General features: G+C 50.5%; 1 protein-coding gene across 5 annotated transcripts in view; it reads left to right on the top strand.

Moving 5' to 3' along the window:
- The window catches only part of ARHGEF1 (Rho guanine nucleotide exchange factor 1), an 83,058-nt gene that overhangs the window by 19,011 nt on the left and 44,031 nt on the right, over positions 1-20,016 (top strand). For all 5 annotated transcript variants that reach the window (XM_069740909.1, XM_069740907.1, XM_069740908.1 and 2 more), the window contains exons 2-7: positions 1,227-1,288; positions 2,970-3,041; positions 5,988-6,101; positions 7,220-7,318; positions 9,784-9,826; positions 19,815-19,920. In XM_069740909.1, the coding sequence (XP_069597010.1) occupies positions 1,271-1,288; positions 2,970-3,041; positions 5,988-6,101; positions 7,220-7,318; positions 9,784-9,826; positions 19,815-19,920 (452 nt within the window). In that variant the 5' untranslated portion in view covers positions 1,227-1,270. The remainder of the gene's footprint in view (positions 1-1,226; positions 1,289-2,969; positions 3,042-5,987; positions 6,102-7,219; positions 7,319-9,783; positions 9,827-19,814; positions 19,921-20,016) is intronic.

Genomic DNA, 20,016 nt, shown 5'->3' with positions numbered 1-20,016 from the left:
TTTTTTTTTTTTTTTCTAATTCTCACTCGTCAGCCAATGCAAAAATTTTAAAAAAATTGCACCATTTGCCTTCTATCGCCTCTGTGGTCCTCTCTGAAAAATGAGTTAACCAAGAATCCATCAGTGAGCTCGTTATGACGGTCACATAGAGTTTGCAACTCTTCTTTCTGTCTTTTTCTGAGCTGATTTATGCGCACAGACCGCATCAAAGTTGAATTGAGTTGACTGACGCATTGGCAGAGCGACTCCAGGCGACGCGCACTGGTACTCTGCAGCTCGGCAGGTTTGTAGTGAAGACAGCGCTGTCAATCAAGGAAAAGGGGAAGGGCGGAAGTCATCTAGATAGGAAGGTGCACTAAACGGCTTGGCCACACCCAGGATGCAACTTGCACCCAATTAGCATATTGGAGTAAAGGATAATTTATTTAAAAATGAGTCAAAGGATTTTTAGCATGAACAGCGCAGTTTTATGTTGCGCAGTTTGAACACTGGTGCAACATTAAAAAATGTAGTACAGTCTAATTGGATTGTAGAATTGTGCGGTATGTTGATAATTCTGCTGCAGCGTTCTCTCTCCTCCACCGTGCTCTTCTGCATTGTCCTCTGCTCCACTGCACTCTCCTGCATTGCACTCTCCGACATCATGCTCTGCTGCATCACACTCTCCTGCTCCACCCCGTCCTGCTCCACCCCGTCAGGCTCCACCCCGTCCTGCTCTACCCCGTCCTGCTCTACCCCGTCCTGCTCTGCCCCGTCCTGCTCTGCCCCGTCCTGCTCTACCCCGTCCTGTTCTACCCCGTCCTGCTCTACCCCGTCCTGCTCTACCCCGTCCTGCTCTACCCCGTCCTGCTCTACCCCGTCCTGCTCTGCCCCGTCCTGCTGTGCCCCGTCCTGCTCTGCCCCGTCCTGCTCTGCCCCGTCCTGCTCTGCCCCGTCCTGCTCTGCCCCGTCCTGCTCTGCCCCGTCCTGCTCTGCCCCGTCCTGCTCTACCCCGTCCTGCTCTACCCCGTCCTGCTCTACCCCGTCCTGCTCTACCCCGTCCTGCTCTACCCCGTCCTGCTCTACCCCGTCCTGCTCTACCCCGTCCTGCTCTACCCCGTCCTGCTCTACCCCGTCCTGCTCTACCCCGTCCTGCTCCACCCCGTCCTTTAATATGTTGGGGGTTGAGGATGAATTATAATGGTGCATTCACAATGTTTAATGATGTTCTCCTTTTATCTTTGCAGGTGACTTATGCTTTCTGGCTCCCCCCATCCAACAGACCATTAAAATGGATCAAGAGGATGGAGTGAGTATTCTCAAAATTGTGCCTTTCAGTTCACGCCAATTGAGACTGCTGTATAAATGTAGCAGTGGAATCCCCCTTACGGCCCACAATTTTTAAAATTTATCCTTCCGCAGTAATAATTCCCCTTTTGTGTGCCACAGTATCATTACCCCACGTGTGCCCCCTATCGTATTATTCTCTATTGTTTCTCTGGAAGTAATAATCCCCCTCTTTGCCTCCACAACGTACTAATGCCTCCTTACAATGCCAATTCTCCACTTGAGCCCACCAACACCAACCCAAAAATTTAGGACGTGTCTGGATGCTCAGTGGTATTTTTGCCACAAAGAACATTGCCTCCCGTACAAATGCCCTCGACCTATATTAGACACTTTTCATACCCCTGATGATGACCTTCACAGTCTGGGTATGGACTGGGATATCTGCACCGGCCATGGTTTTTTTTGATCAGCACTTATGCCTATGAGGCTGATGAGTTCAGGTCAGGAGACCCACGGCCGGCCCGGGCAAGGACCCTGAATATCGGACCTGTGAACCCAGCCTTAGTCCTCCACTGCTCTCGAATGTGACTGAAGCCACTGGAACGTAACCATCTATTCCTGTGCGAGTCCTTGCAGTTGGCACTGGAGAAGACAATTTAGGCAAAAAGGGTCACATATGTGTTGGATATTTTGGAGCCACATATGTTGGAGCCATCTTAAGGTCAGGCGAAAGTGTCCACTTTCATAGTACTGTGCCTCCGAAGGGCTCTGATTTGGGGATCACATGTTCTTCTGAAGCATGCGTTGGCACTCGTTAAAATTCCAGGCTTTGAGAGTCGTTGTCTTGAAGGGTTGAAGAACTTCTGCTCCTCCTCGTTCTTCGGTTGCCAGATGAGCAGCATGGCGTTGTCTTGTTATAATGGGCGCACTTCTGAATAAGTTGATATAATGGGGAGTTTCCTGGCGGCATGTTCTGCTTCCTGAGTACCGACTGATAACATGACCGTCCCTCATGCTAAGAATATACTCAAATTATCTTTCTCACAGTATCTAGTGCCACCTATTGGAGGTAACCACCATGCATATTAATGTTTGACTCTTTAACATGCCTTGCAATATGACAATGGCTATTAGTCAGACTCCCTCATTAATATAGACCAGGGTTTGGCTAGTTGAGTAAGACGTCCTTACATTTTGTACCATTGCGTTTCCACAGGCTTTTTGCTTAAGGATGAGTTAACTGAGAATCCGCCAGTGAGGACTTTCTAAAGTGATCTGTCGTTATCCAGAATTCAACACCACAGACCACGTCAAAGTTGAGTTGAACTTTGATGTGGTCATAAGTCGAATGGGAGAAGCTCCCTAACACCCAGTTACATACTGTCATTAGAATGAGCTCGCTGATGGATTCTACGTTCTAAGTTTTGGAAAAAAATAGGTAAAAACTGTCAGGAATAGAGAAAAGATCTTAAAAAAGTGTCTGGTGTGTTATCCGGTCTCCGGACGTAGCTGTAGATGGGATGGGACAACTTCTACGGGACATTTTACTATGTTTTATGGTCCAAGACCATCTTGAATGCGCATAATTTTAGAGTTTTTGGAATTGCATGCCCCTAGGGTTAATATTACAATCTTAGCCGTGATTTTTGGTGTTACAGTCTTCAGCTTCTGGTTATCATTTACATATTTCTACTTTATAGGGTTTCAATTCCATGGGGGCCGTGTCTATCATCGGGGCGGAGGACGAGGACTTTGAGAATGATATTGAACCAGTAAGTGTTGGGCAAAAATTTTACTATTTCCTCTATGCTGACTTCTTTATCCAAATCTTTTGACAGCTTTCTACTTCTGTCACTTACTTCAGTCTCTGTCGGTATTCCATCTCATAATTCTCAGGGGGTTATGTCATAGAAGGGTCAGACCTCTAGGACGACCTCCAATCTGAAGAACGAAGAGTCTGTCTCCTGTCTCTGCTCTTTACCTCCCATCTTATTCTCCTGTCTCCTCTCTTTACCTCCTGTCTTATTCTCCTGTCTCCGCTTTCCACCTCCCGTCTTATTCTCCTGTCTCTTCTTTTATCCTCCCATCTTATTCTCCTGTCTCCACTCTTCGCCTCCCGTCTTATTCTCCTGTTTCCACTTTCCGTCTCCCGTCTTATTCTCCTGTCTATGCTCTTCATCTCCTGTCTTATTCTCCTGTCTACGCTCTTTACCTCCTGTCTTATTAGAGAGAGTACAAAGGAGGGCAACAAAATTAATAAAGGGGATGGGAGAACTACAATACCCAGATAGATTAGCGAAATTAGGATTATTTAGTCTAGAAAAAAGACGACTGAGGGGCGATCTAATAACCATGTATAAGTATATAAGGGGACAATACAAATATCTCGCTGAGGATCTGTTTATACCAAGGAAGGTGACGGGCACAAGGGGGCATTCTTTGCGTCTGGAGGAGAGAAGGTTTTTCCACCAACATAGAAGAGGATTCTTTACTGTTAGGGCAGTGAGAATCTGGAATTGCTTGCCTGAGGAGGTGGTGATGGCGAACTCAGTCGAGGGGTTCAAGAGAGGCCTGGATGTCTTCCTGGAGCAGAACAATATTGTATCACACAATTATTAGGTTCTGTAGAAGGACGTAGATCTGGGTATTTATTATGATGGAATATAGGCTGAACTGGATGGACAAATGTCTTTTTTCGGCCTTACTAACTATGTTACTATGTTACTATGTTATTCTCCTGTCTCTGCTCTCCGCCTCCCGTCTTATTCTCCTGTCTCTGCTCTCCGCCTCCCGTCTTATTCTCCTGTCTATGCCCTTCATCTCCTGTCTTATTCTTCTGTCTACGCTCTTTACCTCCTGTCTTATTCTCCTGTCTCTGCTCTCCGCCTCCCGTCTTTTATCATCCTGTCTCTGCTCTCCGCCTCCCGTTTTATTCTCCTGTCTATGCTCTTCATCTCCTGTCTTATTCTCCTGTCTACGCTCTTTACCTCCTGTCTTATTCTCCTGTCTACGCTCTTTACCTCCTGTCTTATTCTCCTGTCTCTGCTCTCCGCCTCCCGTCTTATTCTCCTGTCTCTGCTCTCCGCCTCCCGTCTTATTCTCCTGTCTCTTCTTTTATCCTTCCATCTTAGCCTCCTGTCTCCGCTGTTTACCTCCTGTCTTATTCTCCTGTCTCCGCTGTTCACCTTCTGTCTTATTCTCCTGTCTCGGCTCTTCATCTTCCATCTTATTCTCCTGTCTATGCTCTTCACCTCCCGTCTTATTCTCCTGTCTTGGCTCTTCACCTTCCATCTTATTCTCCTGCCTCTTCTTTTATCCTCCCATCTTATTCTCCTGTCTACACTGTTCACCTCCCATCTTATTCTCATGTCTCCGCTCTTCACCTCCCATCTTATTCTTCTGTCTTGGCTCTTCACCTTCCATCTTATTCTCCTGTATCTGCTCTCCACCTCCCGTCTTATTCTCCTGTCTCCGTTCTCCGCCTCCCGTCTTATTCTCCTGTCTACGCTCTTTACCTCCCGTCTTATTCTCCTGTCTACGCTCTTTACCTCCCATCTTATTCTCCTGTCTTCCCTCTTTACCTCCTGTCTTATTCTCATGTCTCCGCTGTTCACCTCCCGTCTTATTCTCCTGTTTCGGCTCTTCACCTCCCATCTTATTCTCCTGTCTTCACTCTCCACCTCCCGTCCTATTCTCATGTCTCTGCACTTCACTTCACATCTTATTCTCCTGTCTCCTCTCATTACCTCCTGTCTTATTCTCCTGTCTCTTCTTTTATCCTCCCATCTTATTCTCCTGTCTCCGCCCTTCACCTCCCGTCTTATTCTCCCGTCTACACTCTTTACCTCCCATCTTATTCTCCTGTCTCCTCTCTTCACCTCCTGTCTTATTCTCCTGTCTCCGCTTTCCACCTTCCATCTTATTCTCCTGTCTCTTTTATCCTCCCATCTTATTCTCCTGTCTCCGCTCTTCGCCTCCCGTCTTATTCTCCTGTCTCCGCTTTCCGTCTCCCGTCTTATTCTCCTGTCTATGCTCTTCATCTCCTGTCTTATTCTCCTGTCTACGCTCTTTACCTCCTGTCTTATTCTCCTGTCTTTGCTCTCCACCTCCCGTCTTATTGTCCTGTCTCCACTCTTTACCTCCTGTCTTATTCTCCTGTCTACGCTCTTTACCTCCCATCTTATTCTCCTGTCTCCTCTCTTTACCTCCTGTCTTATTCTCCTGCCTCTTCTTTTATCCTCCCATCTTATTCTCCTGTCTCTGCTCTTCACCTCCCATCTTATTCTCCTGTCTTCACTCTCTACCTCCCGTCCTATTCTCCTGTCTCTGCACTTCACCTCCCATCTTATTCTCCTGTCTCTGCTTTTTCCTTCCCATCTTATTCTCCTGTCTCTGCTCTCTACCTCCCATCTTATTCTCCTCTCTATTCTCTTCACTTTCCATCTTATTCTCCTGTCTCGGCTCTTCACTTTCCATCTTATTCTCCTGTCTCTGCTCTTCACCTCCCATCTTTTTCTCTTCTCTATTCTCTTCACTTCCCATCTTAGTCTCCTGTCTCCGCTCTTCGCCTCCCATCTTGTTCCCCTATCTCTCCTGTCTTTGGCTTCTGCACCACTTTTTCATCTTTCCATACCATCACGTTCTCCTGCCTCTTACTCTCCTGTCTGCTCTCCATAGTCTTTGTTCTTGCATGAATGTTTTCCCGTTTTTCTCACCAGAATGTGGATGACCAGCAGAGTTATTTCCAGAGTATTGAGCTCGTAAAGGATCATCCCGCTTATATTATGGTCTTCTTGCACCATGTTGTGCTTCAGTTTGACCCCAGCCCACTGGTAAGCAGTAGATATTTGCCCAACTCGCCAAAGCCTCGTCTTCTGGCTCTACCGTGTGCCATCATCATCTTCATTTTATGACATTTGGGTCCATCTTTATGGTGAACGGATCTTCTTGTAAAATAGTCAGAGCAGCGCAGTTACGGGGGCGTCTTCTCTGCTGGATGTTGTCTATAATGGTTGTGCTTTTTATTCTCTCTTTCCTCCATGCTGGTCTCAGATGCTCATCTTGGTTATTACAGGTGTGTCCCATCCCTATTTCCCATGTGCTTTATACTCGGTAGTTTTCGCAGCTGATTCCAACGTTTTGTATGTGACCTCCATAGACTTTTATGGGCACTAACTGCTGCTGTGATGTAATGCACCCTCTGCGGCTGCCGACTTTTAGTTGTGCAGTTACTAGCCAAATTGCAAGACATTTTCAAGTCCCCATTCGGCTGCGTAATGCCCCCAAAATTGTTCCTTTTTTTTTTTTTCCTGAATTAATCTCTCTCTCTGTAAACTCTGTATTTAGTAGTAAAATCAATGAAGACTGATTTTTCCCATTACTGAGAATGGGAGATTACCGTTGGTGCTCATAAGGTTCTATGTAGGTTCTAAAGGTAGAGACAGACATTCTGCTGCAAGTTCTACCTTAACTGTCGTTCCAGGAGAATTTGCAGCAGAATGTCAAATAAAAATGCCAGAATTGCTGTTTTTTGTTTTGTTTTTACTACTTCCAAGAAAAAAAATGAAATAAAAAAAAATCTGAAACTTGTACAGACCCCAAAATAATACCTATAATATGTACAGCTTGTTCCGCAAAAAAGAAAAAAGATGTGATATAAATCTATGGGATAAAAAATAAAAAGTTTATAGATTTTCGAGGAAAAAAAAGGAAAATTTAAAACGAAGAGGGGCCATCCGTAATTCTGCCATCTCTGCTCGAGTGCGTTGTGGCATTTTTTTTATCCACTTTCAAGGGGTCTAGGTAATGGGGGCAAGTAAAAAGGAGCTGTGACATTTTTTGCACTGCTTTTTAGGGAGATTTTTTTTTTTTTTTTTGCTTCATGGATGGTTTCTATTTCGTTTATTGCTCTCACCTTTTTTTTTTGTTGTTGTTGTTCTTTCATCTGCAGCTCTGCTTTTTGCACGTGGAGATTTTAAGGAGCCTTTCAGCCAAAGAGGGCAAGAAATCCTTTACAGATTTCTACAACACATTCCTGATGAAGGGTGCAGTGAGTATCCGATATAAAAGTCAGCATTGGTCAGTTTGGAAACATCCTCGAAAAAATTGTGATCATCGCCTGCAAGCGGAAAATGAGTGCTTGCCTGGAGCTGCCAATGCAGAGCGCAGCAGTGGAGATAAATTACTCAGCTGCTGCAGCGCTCTGCATGTGCAGCAACCATAATGAGAACACTCTGCATAACGATGTGAGCTTTGCCATCTCAGTTGGTGCTTATGCAGAGCGCAGCAGCTAATGACAAGCTCACCTCCACTTCTGCGCTCTGCATAGGCATCGATAATAGAAGATTAGCAGACTATTAGCACGTAGTTATTTTTTTTTTTTACAATTTTTCTAACCCTAACTGTGGTTAGGTGTAGGGCTATGGGTTAGGTTTAGGGTTAGACTTAACGATTTTGCTAGAATTAGTTTGATACTTATACAGAGCGCAGCAGTCAATGACAAACTCCTCTCCACTGCTTCGCTCTGCATAAGCATCGATAATAGAAGATTAGCACATAATTATTTTTTACAGTTTTTCTACCCCTGACTAGGGTTAGGTTTAGGACTAGGCTTAGGTTTAGGGCTATTGTTAGACACAGGGCTAAGTTTATAGTTCAGCTTAGGGCTGGGGTTGGATTTAGGGCTAGGCTTAGATTTAAGGCTTGGGTTGGATTTAGGGCTAGTGTTGGATTTAGGGCTAGGGTTGGATTTAGGGCTAGGGTTGGATTTAGGGCTAGGGTTGGATTTAGGGCTAGTGTTGGATTTAGGGCTAGGGTTGGATTTAGGGCTAGGGTTGGATTTAGGGCTAGGGTTGGATTTAGGGCTAGGGTTGGATTTAGGGCTAGGGTTGGATTTGGGGCTGGGGTTGGATTTGGGGCTAGGGTTGGATTTTGGGCTTGGGTTGGATTTGGGGCTAGGGTTGGATTTTGGGCTTGGGTTGGATTTGGGGCCAGGGTTGGATTTAAAGCAAGAGTTGGATTTAGGGTTGGGGTTGGATTTAGGGCTAGGGTTGAATTTAGGGTTGGGGTTGGATTTAGGGTTGGGGTTGGATTTAGGGCTGGGGTTGGATTTAAGACTGGGGATGGATTTAGGGCTGGGGTTGGATTTAGGGCTGGGATTGGATTTAGGGTTGGGGTTGGATTTAGGGTTGGGGTTGGATTTAGGGCTGGGGTTGGATTTAGGGCTGGGGTTGGATTTAGGGCTGGGGTTGGATTTAGGGCTAGGGTTGAATTTAGGGATAGGGATGGATTTAGGGTTGGGGTTGAATTTAGGGATAGGGTTGGATTTAGGGTTGGGGTTGGATTTAGGGTTTGGGTTTGATTTAGGGCTAGGGTTGGATTTAGGGCTGGGGTTGGATTTAGGGCTAGGGTTGAATTTAGGGATAGGGTTGGATTTAGGTCTAAGGTTGGATTTAGGGCTGGGGTTGGATTTAGGGCTGGGGTTGGATTTAGGGCTGGGGTTGGATTTAGGGCTAGGATTGGATTTAGGGTTTGGGTTGGATTTAGGGCTAGGGTTGGACTTAGGGATAGGGCTGAATTTAGGGATGGGGTTGGATTTAGGGCAGGGGTTGGATTTAGGGCTGGGGTTGGATTTAGGGCTGGGGTTGGATTTAGGACTGGGGTTGGAGTTACGGTTGTTGTTGGATTTAGGGCTAGGGTTGGATTTAGGGCTCGGATTGGATTTAGGGTTCGGGTTGGATTTAGGTCTGGGGTTGGATTTAGGGTTTGGGTTGGATTTAGGGATAGGGTTGGATTTAAAGCTAGAGTTAAACTTAGTGCTAAGGTTAGGTTTAGAGATTAGGTTAAGGTTAGCCTTGGGGCTAGGGATACGGATAAAGCAAGGATAATAAAACTGTTACATGAAATCAATATAATAATAAAAGCAAAAAGTAAGTAACTTTTTTTTAAGTTTTGGCAGAAAAAACCTAGGAGGTAAAAGTGCAAATTTCAATACTTGTGCTTGGGGTAAAAGGGGTTCAATACTGAATTGGTGAAAGTAGCTGTGGGACCGCCGCGGGTCACAGGTTAGGGGTCGCTTTTCTCCAAGCACTGACCATCCACAAAATCCCACAGCCAGAGCATTTTAACTTAATTCTATTTATTTAGGGGGGATTTGAAGCTCTGAAAAAACGGAGCCCCCATATTCCCATAAAGGAGTTTTGCAAGTGAGAATTTTGGATACGCCGCTGCTCATAGGTGGACATTGCCTTTAATGAATGAATCACAAAAAGTGATGTAACTTTCTCGTATAATTCCTGCTAATTCTGCTGCCGCGGTGTAGGGGGTGACGGGCATATTTTAAGTGTGATTTTTGGACCGTACCGCTGGTAATAATTGGAGTCCTTGTACAAACATCAGCCCGAGGGCAAATCTTTCTGCATTGTTCACCAGTGACTCAAACATTCCTGAGCGTCTGCAGCGATCGCTGGAAACTTTTCCAACCACTGACGTTCCTTCTGTTTTCTTCCTCTGTAGGTTTTACGCGTCCCAATTCCGAGTAACGTGTCCTTTGAACTGGGTGAGTTCTTGCAGCGGACCCCTATAGAGTGCGATGCAATGGTATATATTGCCCCCTGGGGTAATTACAAGACAGAGACTTTAATTGGGTGACCACGTATATGGCGGTGTACGTAGGATCGTGCACAGGCTGGTACGTAGGATCGCACACATGGTGGTACGTAGGATCGTGCACAGGCTGGTACGTAGGATCGCACACAGGGTGGTACGTAGGATCGCACACAGGGTGGCACATAGGATCGCACACAGGGCGGTACGTAGGATCGCACACAGGGTGGTACGTAGGATCAGACACAGGCCGGTACGTAGGATCAGACACAGGCCGGTACGTAGGATCAGACACAGGCCGGTACGTAGGATCAGACACAGGCCGGTACGTAGGATCGCACACAGGCCGGTACGTAGGATCGCACACATGGTGGTACGTAGGATCGCACACAGGCCGGTACGTAGGATTGCACACAGGGTGGTACGTAGGATCGCACACAGGGTGGTACGTAGGATCACACACAGGCCGGTACGTAGGATCGCACACAGGCCGGTACGTAGGATCGCACACAGGGTGATACGTAGGATCGCACACAGGGTGGTACGTAGGATCACACACAGGCCGGTACGTAGGATCGCACACATGGTGGTACGTAGGATCGCACACAGGGTGGTACGTAGGATCCCACACAGGCCGGTACGTAGGATCGCACACATGGTGGTACGTAGGATCGCACACAGGGTGGCACATAGGATCGCACACAGGGTGATACGTAGGATAGTGCACAGGCTGGTACGTAGGATCGCACACAGGGTGGTACGTAGGATCGCACACAGGGTGGCACATAGGATCGCACACAGGGTGGTACGTAGGATCGCACACAGGGTGGTACGTAGGATCACACACAGGCCGGCACGTAGGATCAGACACAGGCCGGTACGTAGGATCAGACACAGGCCGGTACGTAGGATCAGACACAGGCCGGCACGTAGGATCGCACACAGGCCGGTACGTAGGATCGCACACATGGTGATACGTAGGATCGCACACAGGCCGGTACGTAGGATTGCACACAGGGTGGTACGTAGGATCACACACAGGCCGGCACGTAGGATCAGACACAGGCCGGTATGTAGGATCAGACACAGGCCGGTACGTAGGATCAGACACAGGCCGGTACGTAGGATCGCACACAGGCCGGTACGTAGGATCGCACACATGGTGGTACGTAGGATCGCACACAGGCCGGTACGTAGGATCACACACAGGCCGGTACGTAGGATCACACACAGGCCGGTACGTAGGATCGCACACAGGCCGGTACGTAGGATCGCACACATGGTGGTAAGTAGGATCGCACACAGGATGGTACGTAGGATCACACACAGGCCGGTACATAGGATCGCACACAGGCCGGTACGTAGGATCGCACACAGGGTGGTACGTAGGATCGCACACAGGCCGGTACATAGGATCGCACACAGGGTGGTAAGTAGGATCGCACACAGGATGGTACGTAGGATCGCACACAGGGTGGTACGTAGGATCGCACACAGGCCGGTACATAGGATCGCACACAGGGTGGTAAGTAGGATCGCACACAGGATGGTACGTAGGATCGCACACAGGGTGGTACGTAGGATCGCACACAGGGTGGTACGTAGGATCACACACAGGCCGGCACGTAGGATCAGACACAGGCCGATACGTAGGATCAGACACAGGCCGGTACGTAGGATCGCAAACAGGCCGGTACGTAGGATCGCACACAGGGTGGTACGTAGGATCGCACACAGGCCGGTACATAGGATCGCACACAGGGTGGTACGTAGGATCACACACAGGCCGGTACGTAGGATCGCACACAGGCCGGTACGTAGGATCGCACACAGGGTGATGCGTAGGATCGCACACAGGGTGGTACGTAGGATCAGACACAGGCCGGTACGTAGGATCGCACACAGGGTGGTCTGTAGGATCGCACACAGGCCGGTACGTAGGATCGCACACAGGGTGATACGTAGGATTGCACACAGGCCGGTACGTAGGATCGCACACAGGGTGATACGTAGGATCACACACAGGCCGGTACGTAGGATCGCACACAGGCCGGTACGTAGGATCGCACACAGGGTGATACGTAGGATCGCACACAGGCCGGTACGTAGGATCGCACACAGGGTGATACGTAGGATCACACACAGGCCGGTACGTAGGATCGCACACAGGCCGGTACGTAGGATCGCACACAGGGTGATGCGTAGGATCGCACACAGGCCGGTACGTAGGATCGCACACAGGGTGGTACGTAGGATCAGACACAGGCCGGTACGTAGGATCGCACACAGGGTGGTCTGTAGGATCGCACACAGGCCGGTACGTAGGATCGCACACAGGGTGATGCGTAGGATCGCACACAGGCCGGTACGTAGGATCAGACACAGGCCGGTACGTAGGATCGCACACAGGGTGGTCTGTAGGATCGCACACAGGCCGGTACGTAGGATCGCACACAGGCCGGTCTGTAGGATCGCACACAGGGTGGTACGTAGGATCACACACAGGCCGGTCTGTAGGATCGCACACAGGGTGGTACGTAGGATCACACACAGGCCGGTACGTAGGATTGCACACAGGCCGGTACGTAGGATCGCACACAGGCCGGTACGTAGGATCGCACACAGGGTGGTACGTAGGATTGCACACAGGGTGATACGTAGGATCACACACAGGCCGGTCTGTAGGATCGCACACAGGGTGGTACGTAGGATCACACACAGGCCGGTCTGTAGGATCGCACACAGGGTGGTACGTAGGATCACACACAGGCCGGTACGTAGGATCGCACACAGGGTGGTCTGTAGGATCGCACACAGGCCGGTACGTAGGATCAGACACAGGCCGGTACGTAGGATCACACACAGGCCGGTACGTAGGATCGCACACAGGCCGGTACGTAGGATCGCACACAAGGTGGTCTGTAGGATCGCACACAGGGTGGTACGTAGGATCGCACACAGGGTGGTACGTAGGATCGCACACAGGGTGGTACGTAGGATCACACACAGGCCGGTACGTAGGATTACACACAGGGTGGTCTGTAGGATCGCACACAGGGTGGTACGTAGGATCACACACAGGCTGGTACGTAGGATCGCACACAGGGTGGTACGTAGGATCACACACAGGCCGGTACGTAGGATCACACACAGGCCGGTACGTAGGATCACACACAGGCCGGTACGTAGGATCGCACACAGGCCGGTACGTAGGATCGCACACAGGCCGGTACGTAGGATCGCACACAGGCCGGTACGTAGGATCGCACACAAGGTGGTCTGTAGGATCGCACACAGGGTGGTACGTAGGATCGCACACAGGGTGGTACGTAGGATTGCACACAGGGTGGTACGTAGGATCGCACACAGGCCGGTACGTAGGATTACACACAGGGTGGTCTGTAGGATCGCACACAGGGTGGTACGTAGGATCACACACAGGCTGGTACGTAGGATCGCACACAGGGTGGTACGTAGGATCACACACAGGCCGGTACGTAGGATCACACACAGGCCGGTACGTAGGATTGCACACAGGCCGGTACGTAGGATCGCACACAGGCCGGTACGTAGGATCAGACACAGGCCGGTACGTAGGATCCCACACAGGGTGATACGTAGGATCGCACACAGGGTGGTACGTAGGATCGCACACAGGCCGGTACGTAGGATCGCACACAGGCCGGTACGTAGGATCAGACACAGGCCGGTACGTAGGATCCCACACAGGCCGGTCTGTAGGATCGCACACAGGGTGGTAAGTAGGATCGCACACAGGATGGTACGTAGGATCGCACACAGGGTGGTACGTAGGATCACACACAGGCCGGCACGTAGGATCAGACACAGGCCGATACGTAGGATCAGACACAGGCCGGTACGTAGGATCGCAAACAGGCCGGTACGTAGGATCGCACACAGGGTGGTACGTAGGATCGCACACAGGCCGGTACGTAGGATCAGACACAGGCCGGTACGTAGGATCACACACAGGCCGATACGTAGGATCAGACACAGGCCGATACGTAGGATCAGACACAGGCCGGTACGTAGGATCGCAAACAGGCCGGTACGTAGGATCGCACACAGGGTGGTACGTAGGATCACACACAGGCTGGTACGTAGGATCACACACAGGCCGGTACGTAGGATCGCACACAGGCCGGTACGTAGGATCGCACACAGGGTGGTACGTAGGATCACACACAGGCCGGTACGTAGGATCACACACAGGCCGGTACGTAGGATCGCACACAGGCCGGTACGTAGGATCGCACACAGGGTGGTACGTAGGATCACACACAGGCCGGTACGTAGGATCACACACAGGCCGGTACGTAGGATCGCACACAGGGTGGTACGTAGGATCACACACAGGCCGGTACGTAGGATCACACACAGGCTTGTACGTAGGATCGCACACAGGGCGGTACGTAGGATCGCACACAGGCCGGTACGTAGGATCACACACAGGCCGGTACGTAGGATTGCACACAGGCCGGTACGTAGGATCGCACACAGGGTGATACGTAGGATCGCACACAGGGTGGTACGTAGGATCGCACACAGGGTGATACGTAGGATCGCACACAGGGTGATACGTAGGATCGCACACAGGGTGGTACGTAGGATCGCACACAGGGTGGTACGTAGGATCGCACACAGGGTGGTACGTAGGATCGCACACAGGGTGATACGTAGGATCGCACACAGGGTGGTACGTAGGATTGCACACAGGCCGGTACGTAGGATCGCACACAGGGTGGTACGTAGGATTGCACACAGGGTGGTACGTAGGATCCCACACAGGCCGGTCTGTAGGATCGCACACAGGGTGGTAAGTAGGATCGCACACAGGATGGTACGTAGGATCAGACACAGGCCGATACGTAGGATCAGACACAGGCCGGTACGTAGGATCGCAAACAGGCCGGTACGTAGGATCGCACACAGGGTGGTACGTAGGATCGCACACAGGCCGGTACGTAGGATCGCACACAGGGTGGTACGTAGGATCGCACACAGGCCGGTACGTAGGATCGCACACAGGGTGATGCGTAGGATCGCACACAGGCCGGTACGTAGGATCGCACACAGGGTGGTACGTAGGATCAGACACAGGCCGGTACGTAGGATCGCACACAGGGTGGTCTGTAGGATCGCACACAGGCCGGTACGTAGGATCGCACACAGGGTGGTCTGTAGGATCGCACACAGGCCGGTACGTAGGATCGCACACAGGCCGGTACGTAGGATCGCACACAGGGTGGTACGTAGGATCGCACACAGGCCGGTACGTAGGATCGCACACAGGGTGGTCTGTAGGATCGCACACAGGCCGGTACGTAGGATCGCACACAGGGTGGTCTGTAGGATCGCACACAGGCCGGTACGTAGGATCGCACACAGGCCGGTACGTAGGATCGCACACAGGGTGGTACGTAGGATCGCACACAGGCCGGTACGTAGGATCGCACACAGGGTGGTCTGTAGGATCGCACACAGGCCGGTACGTAGGATCGCACACAGGGTGGTACGTAGGATCACACACAGGCCGGTACGTAGGATCACACACAGGCTGGTACGTAGGATCACACACAGGCCGGTACGTAGGATCACACACAGGCCGGTACGTAGGATCGCACACAGGCCGGTACGTAGGATCGCACACAGGGTGGTACGTAGGATCGCACACAGGCCGGTACGTAGGATCGCACACAGGCCGGTACGTAGGATCACACACAGGCCGGTACGTAGGATCGCACACAGGGTGGTCTGTAGGATCGCACACAGGCCGGTACGTAGGATCGCACACAGGCCGGTACGTAGGATCACACACAGGCCGGTACGTAGGATCACACACAGGCCGGTACGTAGGATCACACACAGGCTGGTACGTAGGATCACACACAGGCCGGTACGTAGGATCACACACAGGCCGGTACGTAGGATCGCACACAGGCCGGTACGTAGGATCGCACACAGGGTGGTACGTAGGATCACACACAGGCCGGTACGTAGGATCACACACAGGCTGGTACGTAGGATCGCACACAGGGCGGTACGTAGGATCACACACAGGCCGGTACGTAGGATCACACACAGGCCGGTACGTAGGATCACACACAGGCCGGTACGTAGGATCACACACAGGCTGGTACGTAGGATCACACACAGGCCGGTACGTAGGATTGCACACAGGCCGGTACGTAGGATCGCACACAGGGTGATACGTAGGATCGCACACAGGGTGGTCTGTAGGATCGCACACAGGGTGGTACGTAGGATCGCACACAGGGTGATACGTAGGATCGCACACAGGGTGGTACGTAGGATCACACACAGGCCGGTACGTAGAATCACACACAGGCCGGTACGTAGGATCACACACAGGCTGGTACGTAGGATCACACACAGGCCGGTACGTAGGATCACACACAGGCCGGTACGTAGGATTGCACACAGGGTGGTACGTAGGATCACACACAGGCTGGTACGTAGGATCACACACAGGCCGGTACGTAGGATTGCACACAGGCCGGTACGTAGGATCGCACACAGGGTGGTACGTAGGATCGCACACAGGGTGGTACGTAGGATCGCACACAGGCCGGTACGTAGGATCGCACACAGGGTGGTACGTAGGATTGCACACAGGGTGATACGTAGGATCACACACAGGCCGGTCTGTAGGATCACACACAGGCCGGTCTGTAGGATCGCACACAGGGTGGTACGTAGGATCGCACACAGGCCGGTACGTAGGATCGCACACAGGGTGGTACGTAGGATTGCACACAGGGTGATACGTAGGATCACACACAGGCCGGTCTGTAGGATCGCACACAGGGTGGTACGTAGGATCGCACACAGGCCGGTACGTAGGATCGCACAAAGGGTGGTATGTAGGATCGCACACCGGCCGGTACGTAGGATCGCACAAAGGGTGGTATGTAGGATCGCACACAGGCCGGTACGTAGGATCGCACACAGGGTGATACGTAGGATTGCACACAGGCCGGTACGTAGGATCCCACACAGGGTGGTCTGTAGGATCGCACACAGGGTGGTACGTAGGATCAGACACAGGCCGGTACGTAGGATCACACACAGGCCGGTACGTAGGATCGCACACAGGGTGATACGTAGGATTGCACACAGGGTGGTATGTAGGATCGCACACAGGGTGGTCTGTAGGATCGCACACAGGGTGGTACATAGGATCGCACACAGGGTGGTCTGTAGGATCGCACACAGGCCGGTACGTAGGATCGCACACAGGGTGGTCTGTAGGATCGCACACAGGGTGGTCTGTAGGATCACACACAGGGTGGTACGTAGGATCGCACACAGGGTGGTACGTAGGATCGCACACAGGCCGGTACGTAGAATCGCACACAGGCCGGTACGTAGGATCGCACACAGGGTGGTCTGTAGGATCGCACACAGGGTGGTCTGTAGGATCGCACACAGGGTGGTCTGTAGGATCGCACACAGGGTGGTCTGTAGGATCGCACACAGGGTGGTACGTAGGATCGCACAAAGGCCGGTACGTAGGATCGCACACAGGGTGGTACGTAGGATCGCACACAGGGTGGTCTGTAGGATCGCACACAGGGTGGTCTGTAGGATCGCACACAGGGTGGTCTGTAGGATCGCACACAGGCCGGTACGTAGGATCGCACACAAGCTGGTACGTAGGATCGCACACAGGGTGGTACGTAGGATCGCACACAGGGTGGTACGTAGGATCGCACACAGGGTGGTACGTAGGATCGCACACAGGGTGGTATGTAGGATCGCACACAGGCCGGTACGTAGGATCATACACAGGGTGGTACGTAGGATCGCACACAGGGTGGTAGGTAGGATCGCACACAGGCTGGTACGTAGGATCATACACAGGGTGGTACGTAGGATCCCACACAGGGTGGTACGTAGGATCGCACACAGGGTGGTATGTAGGATCGCACACAGGGTGGTATGTAGGATCGCACACAGGGTGGTCTGTAGGATCGCACACAGGGTGGTCTGTAGGATCGCACACAGGGTGGTACGTAGGATCGCACACAGGGTGGTACGTAGGATCGCACACAGGCCGGTATGTAGGATCATACACAGGGTGGTACGTAGCATCGCACACAGGGTGGTACGTAGGATCGCACACAGGGTGGTACGTAGGATCATACACAGGGTGGTACGTAGGATCCCACACAGGGTGGTACGTAGGATCGCACACAGGCCGGTACGTAGGATCGCACACAGGGTGGTACGTAGGATCATACACAGGGTGGTACGTAGGATCCCACACAGGGTGGTACGTAGGATCGCACACAGGGTGGTACGTAGGATCGCACACAGGGTGGTACGTAGGATCGCACACAGGGTGGTATGTAGGATCGCACACAGGCCGGTACGTAGGATCATACACAGGGTGGTACGTAGGATCGCACACAGGGTGGTATGTAGGATCGCACACAGGCTGGTACGTAGGATCATACACAGGGTGGTACGTAGGATCCCACACAGGGTGGTACGTAGGATCCCACACAGGCGCTGATCATATAAAGTGTCACACGGTCTCGGTTCCCGTTGATACCATGTAATGCAGGTCAGGATTAGTCCCTTTTTGCCGTTGTTCTCTACACTGGGTAATGGATGATAATAGATCCTGAGCATAATAACTTAGATTACCCTGACCGGGGGTCATTACAGCAATTTTCCATGAAGATCTTAAACCAATCCTGGGTGGAGTTGCCCTTTAAGGGAGCAGTAATCTGTATCTCCTACTTTGGACCAGGCCTAATTAGGAGTTTTCCTTCATGGTCAGCGCTCTTTGATCATGTTATATGGCTCGCTGCATCTTGCTGAAGTTGCATTTTAACTTTTTTATATAACTTGTATAACTTTTTTTTTTCTGTTGCTAGTAATTCAGCAGCAGAAGCCCCCGGGTTTCTGCGGTGGGGAACGGTCTTGTGTATAGTTTTTGCTTTTTTTGCACAAAGGCAAATCACTTCCTGAGTAGATGGCGTGAAGCTGATAAACTCCGCACACGGTTTTCCTGTCTCCTCCCCTTGTAGAGTTGGCGAAAAGTTTTCCGTGCAGGGATACAGCCATCTTCTGGCCACATGGGGTACTGCAATTTGGAAAATGCCACATAGCAATTTACCATTAATTCTAATTCATTTCCTTCGTATCAGCGTCAGAGGACTTAACCCTTTAAGTCCCCTTTTAAATTCTGCAAACTCCCATTTCTGAGGATACCTACTTCTTTAAAAAGAAATGTAGTGCTTGCAAACTTACTGTTTACCAATAGAGGGCGCTATATTAGACTACATTCATACAGTTTTTCAATGAGTTTTTGGTGCAGAAACTCTTCAGATCTCAAAATTCTTCAAAAACGTTGGTTTCCACTTAGTTTTTGCTCCGAAAACTCAAGTTGGTGTTAACATAGCCTTCCTGGGTGAATCTGGGATTTACCTTTCACCGTTTATTACATGCGAAACTGGGCACATTGGGATAAAGGTGCTGAAGATCTGAATTAAAAAAAAATGGTTGCCTAAACAAATCCAAATCTGACCTTCTCTGGGGATGTTTGTTTTTCTTTTTGCCCCTGTATAATGCCACCTGTCTTCTGATTGGTCAAACTTGTACAGGAGAAAAAGTAACCTCCCCCCAAAAAAGAATATCTGCTAACGCCCCTTTTGGATTTAGTGGAAAATAGCAAATGGTTTTTCAGAGATGAAAAATAAATAAAAACTAAAACATTTTGCTTAGAACTTCAGCCCTTTTTATAACGATGTGCCCAGTTTTGCATGTCAAAAAGTGGCAAATGGTTCTCTTTAAGGCAGGGGATGAAAATCCCATACATGTACCTGCATGGCTCAGGATATGGTCCTGCAAGGTGGAAATTAGGTTACATGTCGTGTTTCCTACCACAGATCGCACACGGGTAGATCTCATCCAGGATGACACGCTAAAGAAATATATAACCGAGATCCAGAGTTACCAGATCCCAGAGATCTGCAGACAGCTGGAAGATTTCAGGTAAGATTTCGGAGACATTTTTGGGGATTTTTGCACTTTTATTCAGAAGAGCATTTGTGGGGTCAGATAACTGCTGTTACAGACCTGGAATTTTGG

The sequence above is a fragment of the Ranitomeya imitator genome, chromosome 10 (assembly GCF_032444005.1).
Source record: "Ranitomeya imitator isolate aRanImi1 chromosome 10, aRanImi1.pri, whole genome shotgun sequence".
Classification (NCBI taxonomy): Eukaryota; Metazoa; Chordata; class Amphibia; order Anura; family Dendrobatidae; genus Ranitomeya; species Ranitomeya imitator.
This window is presented reverse-complemented; position numbering and strand designations above follow the sequence as displayed.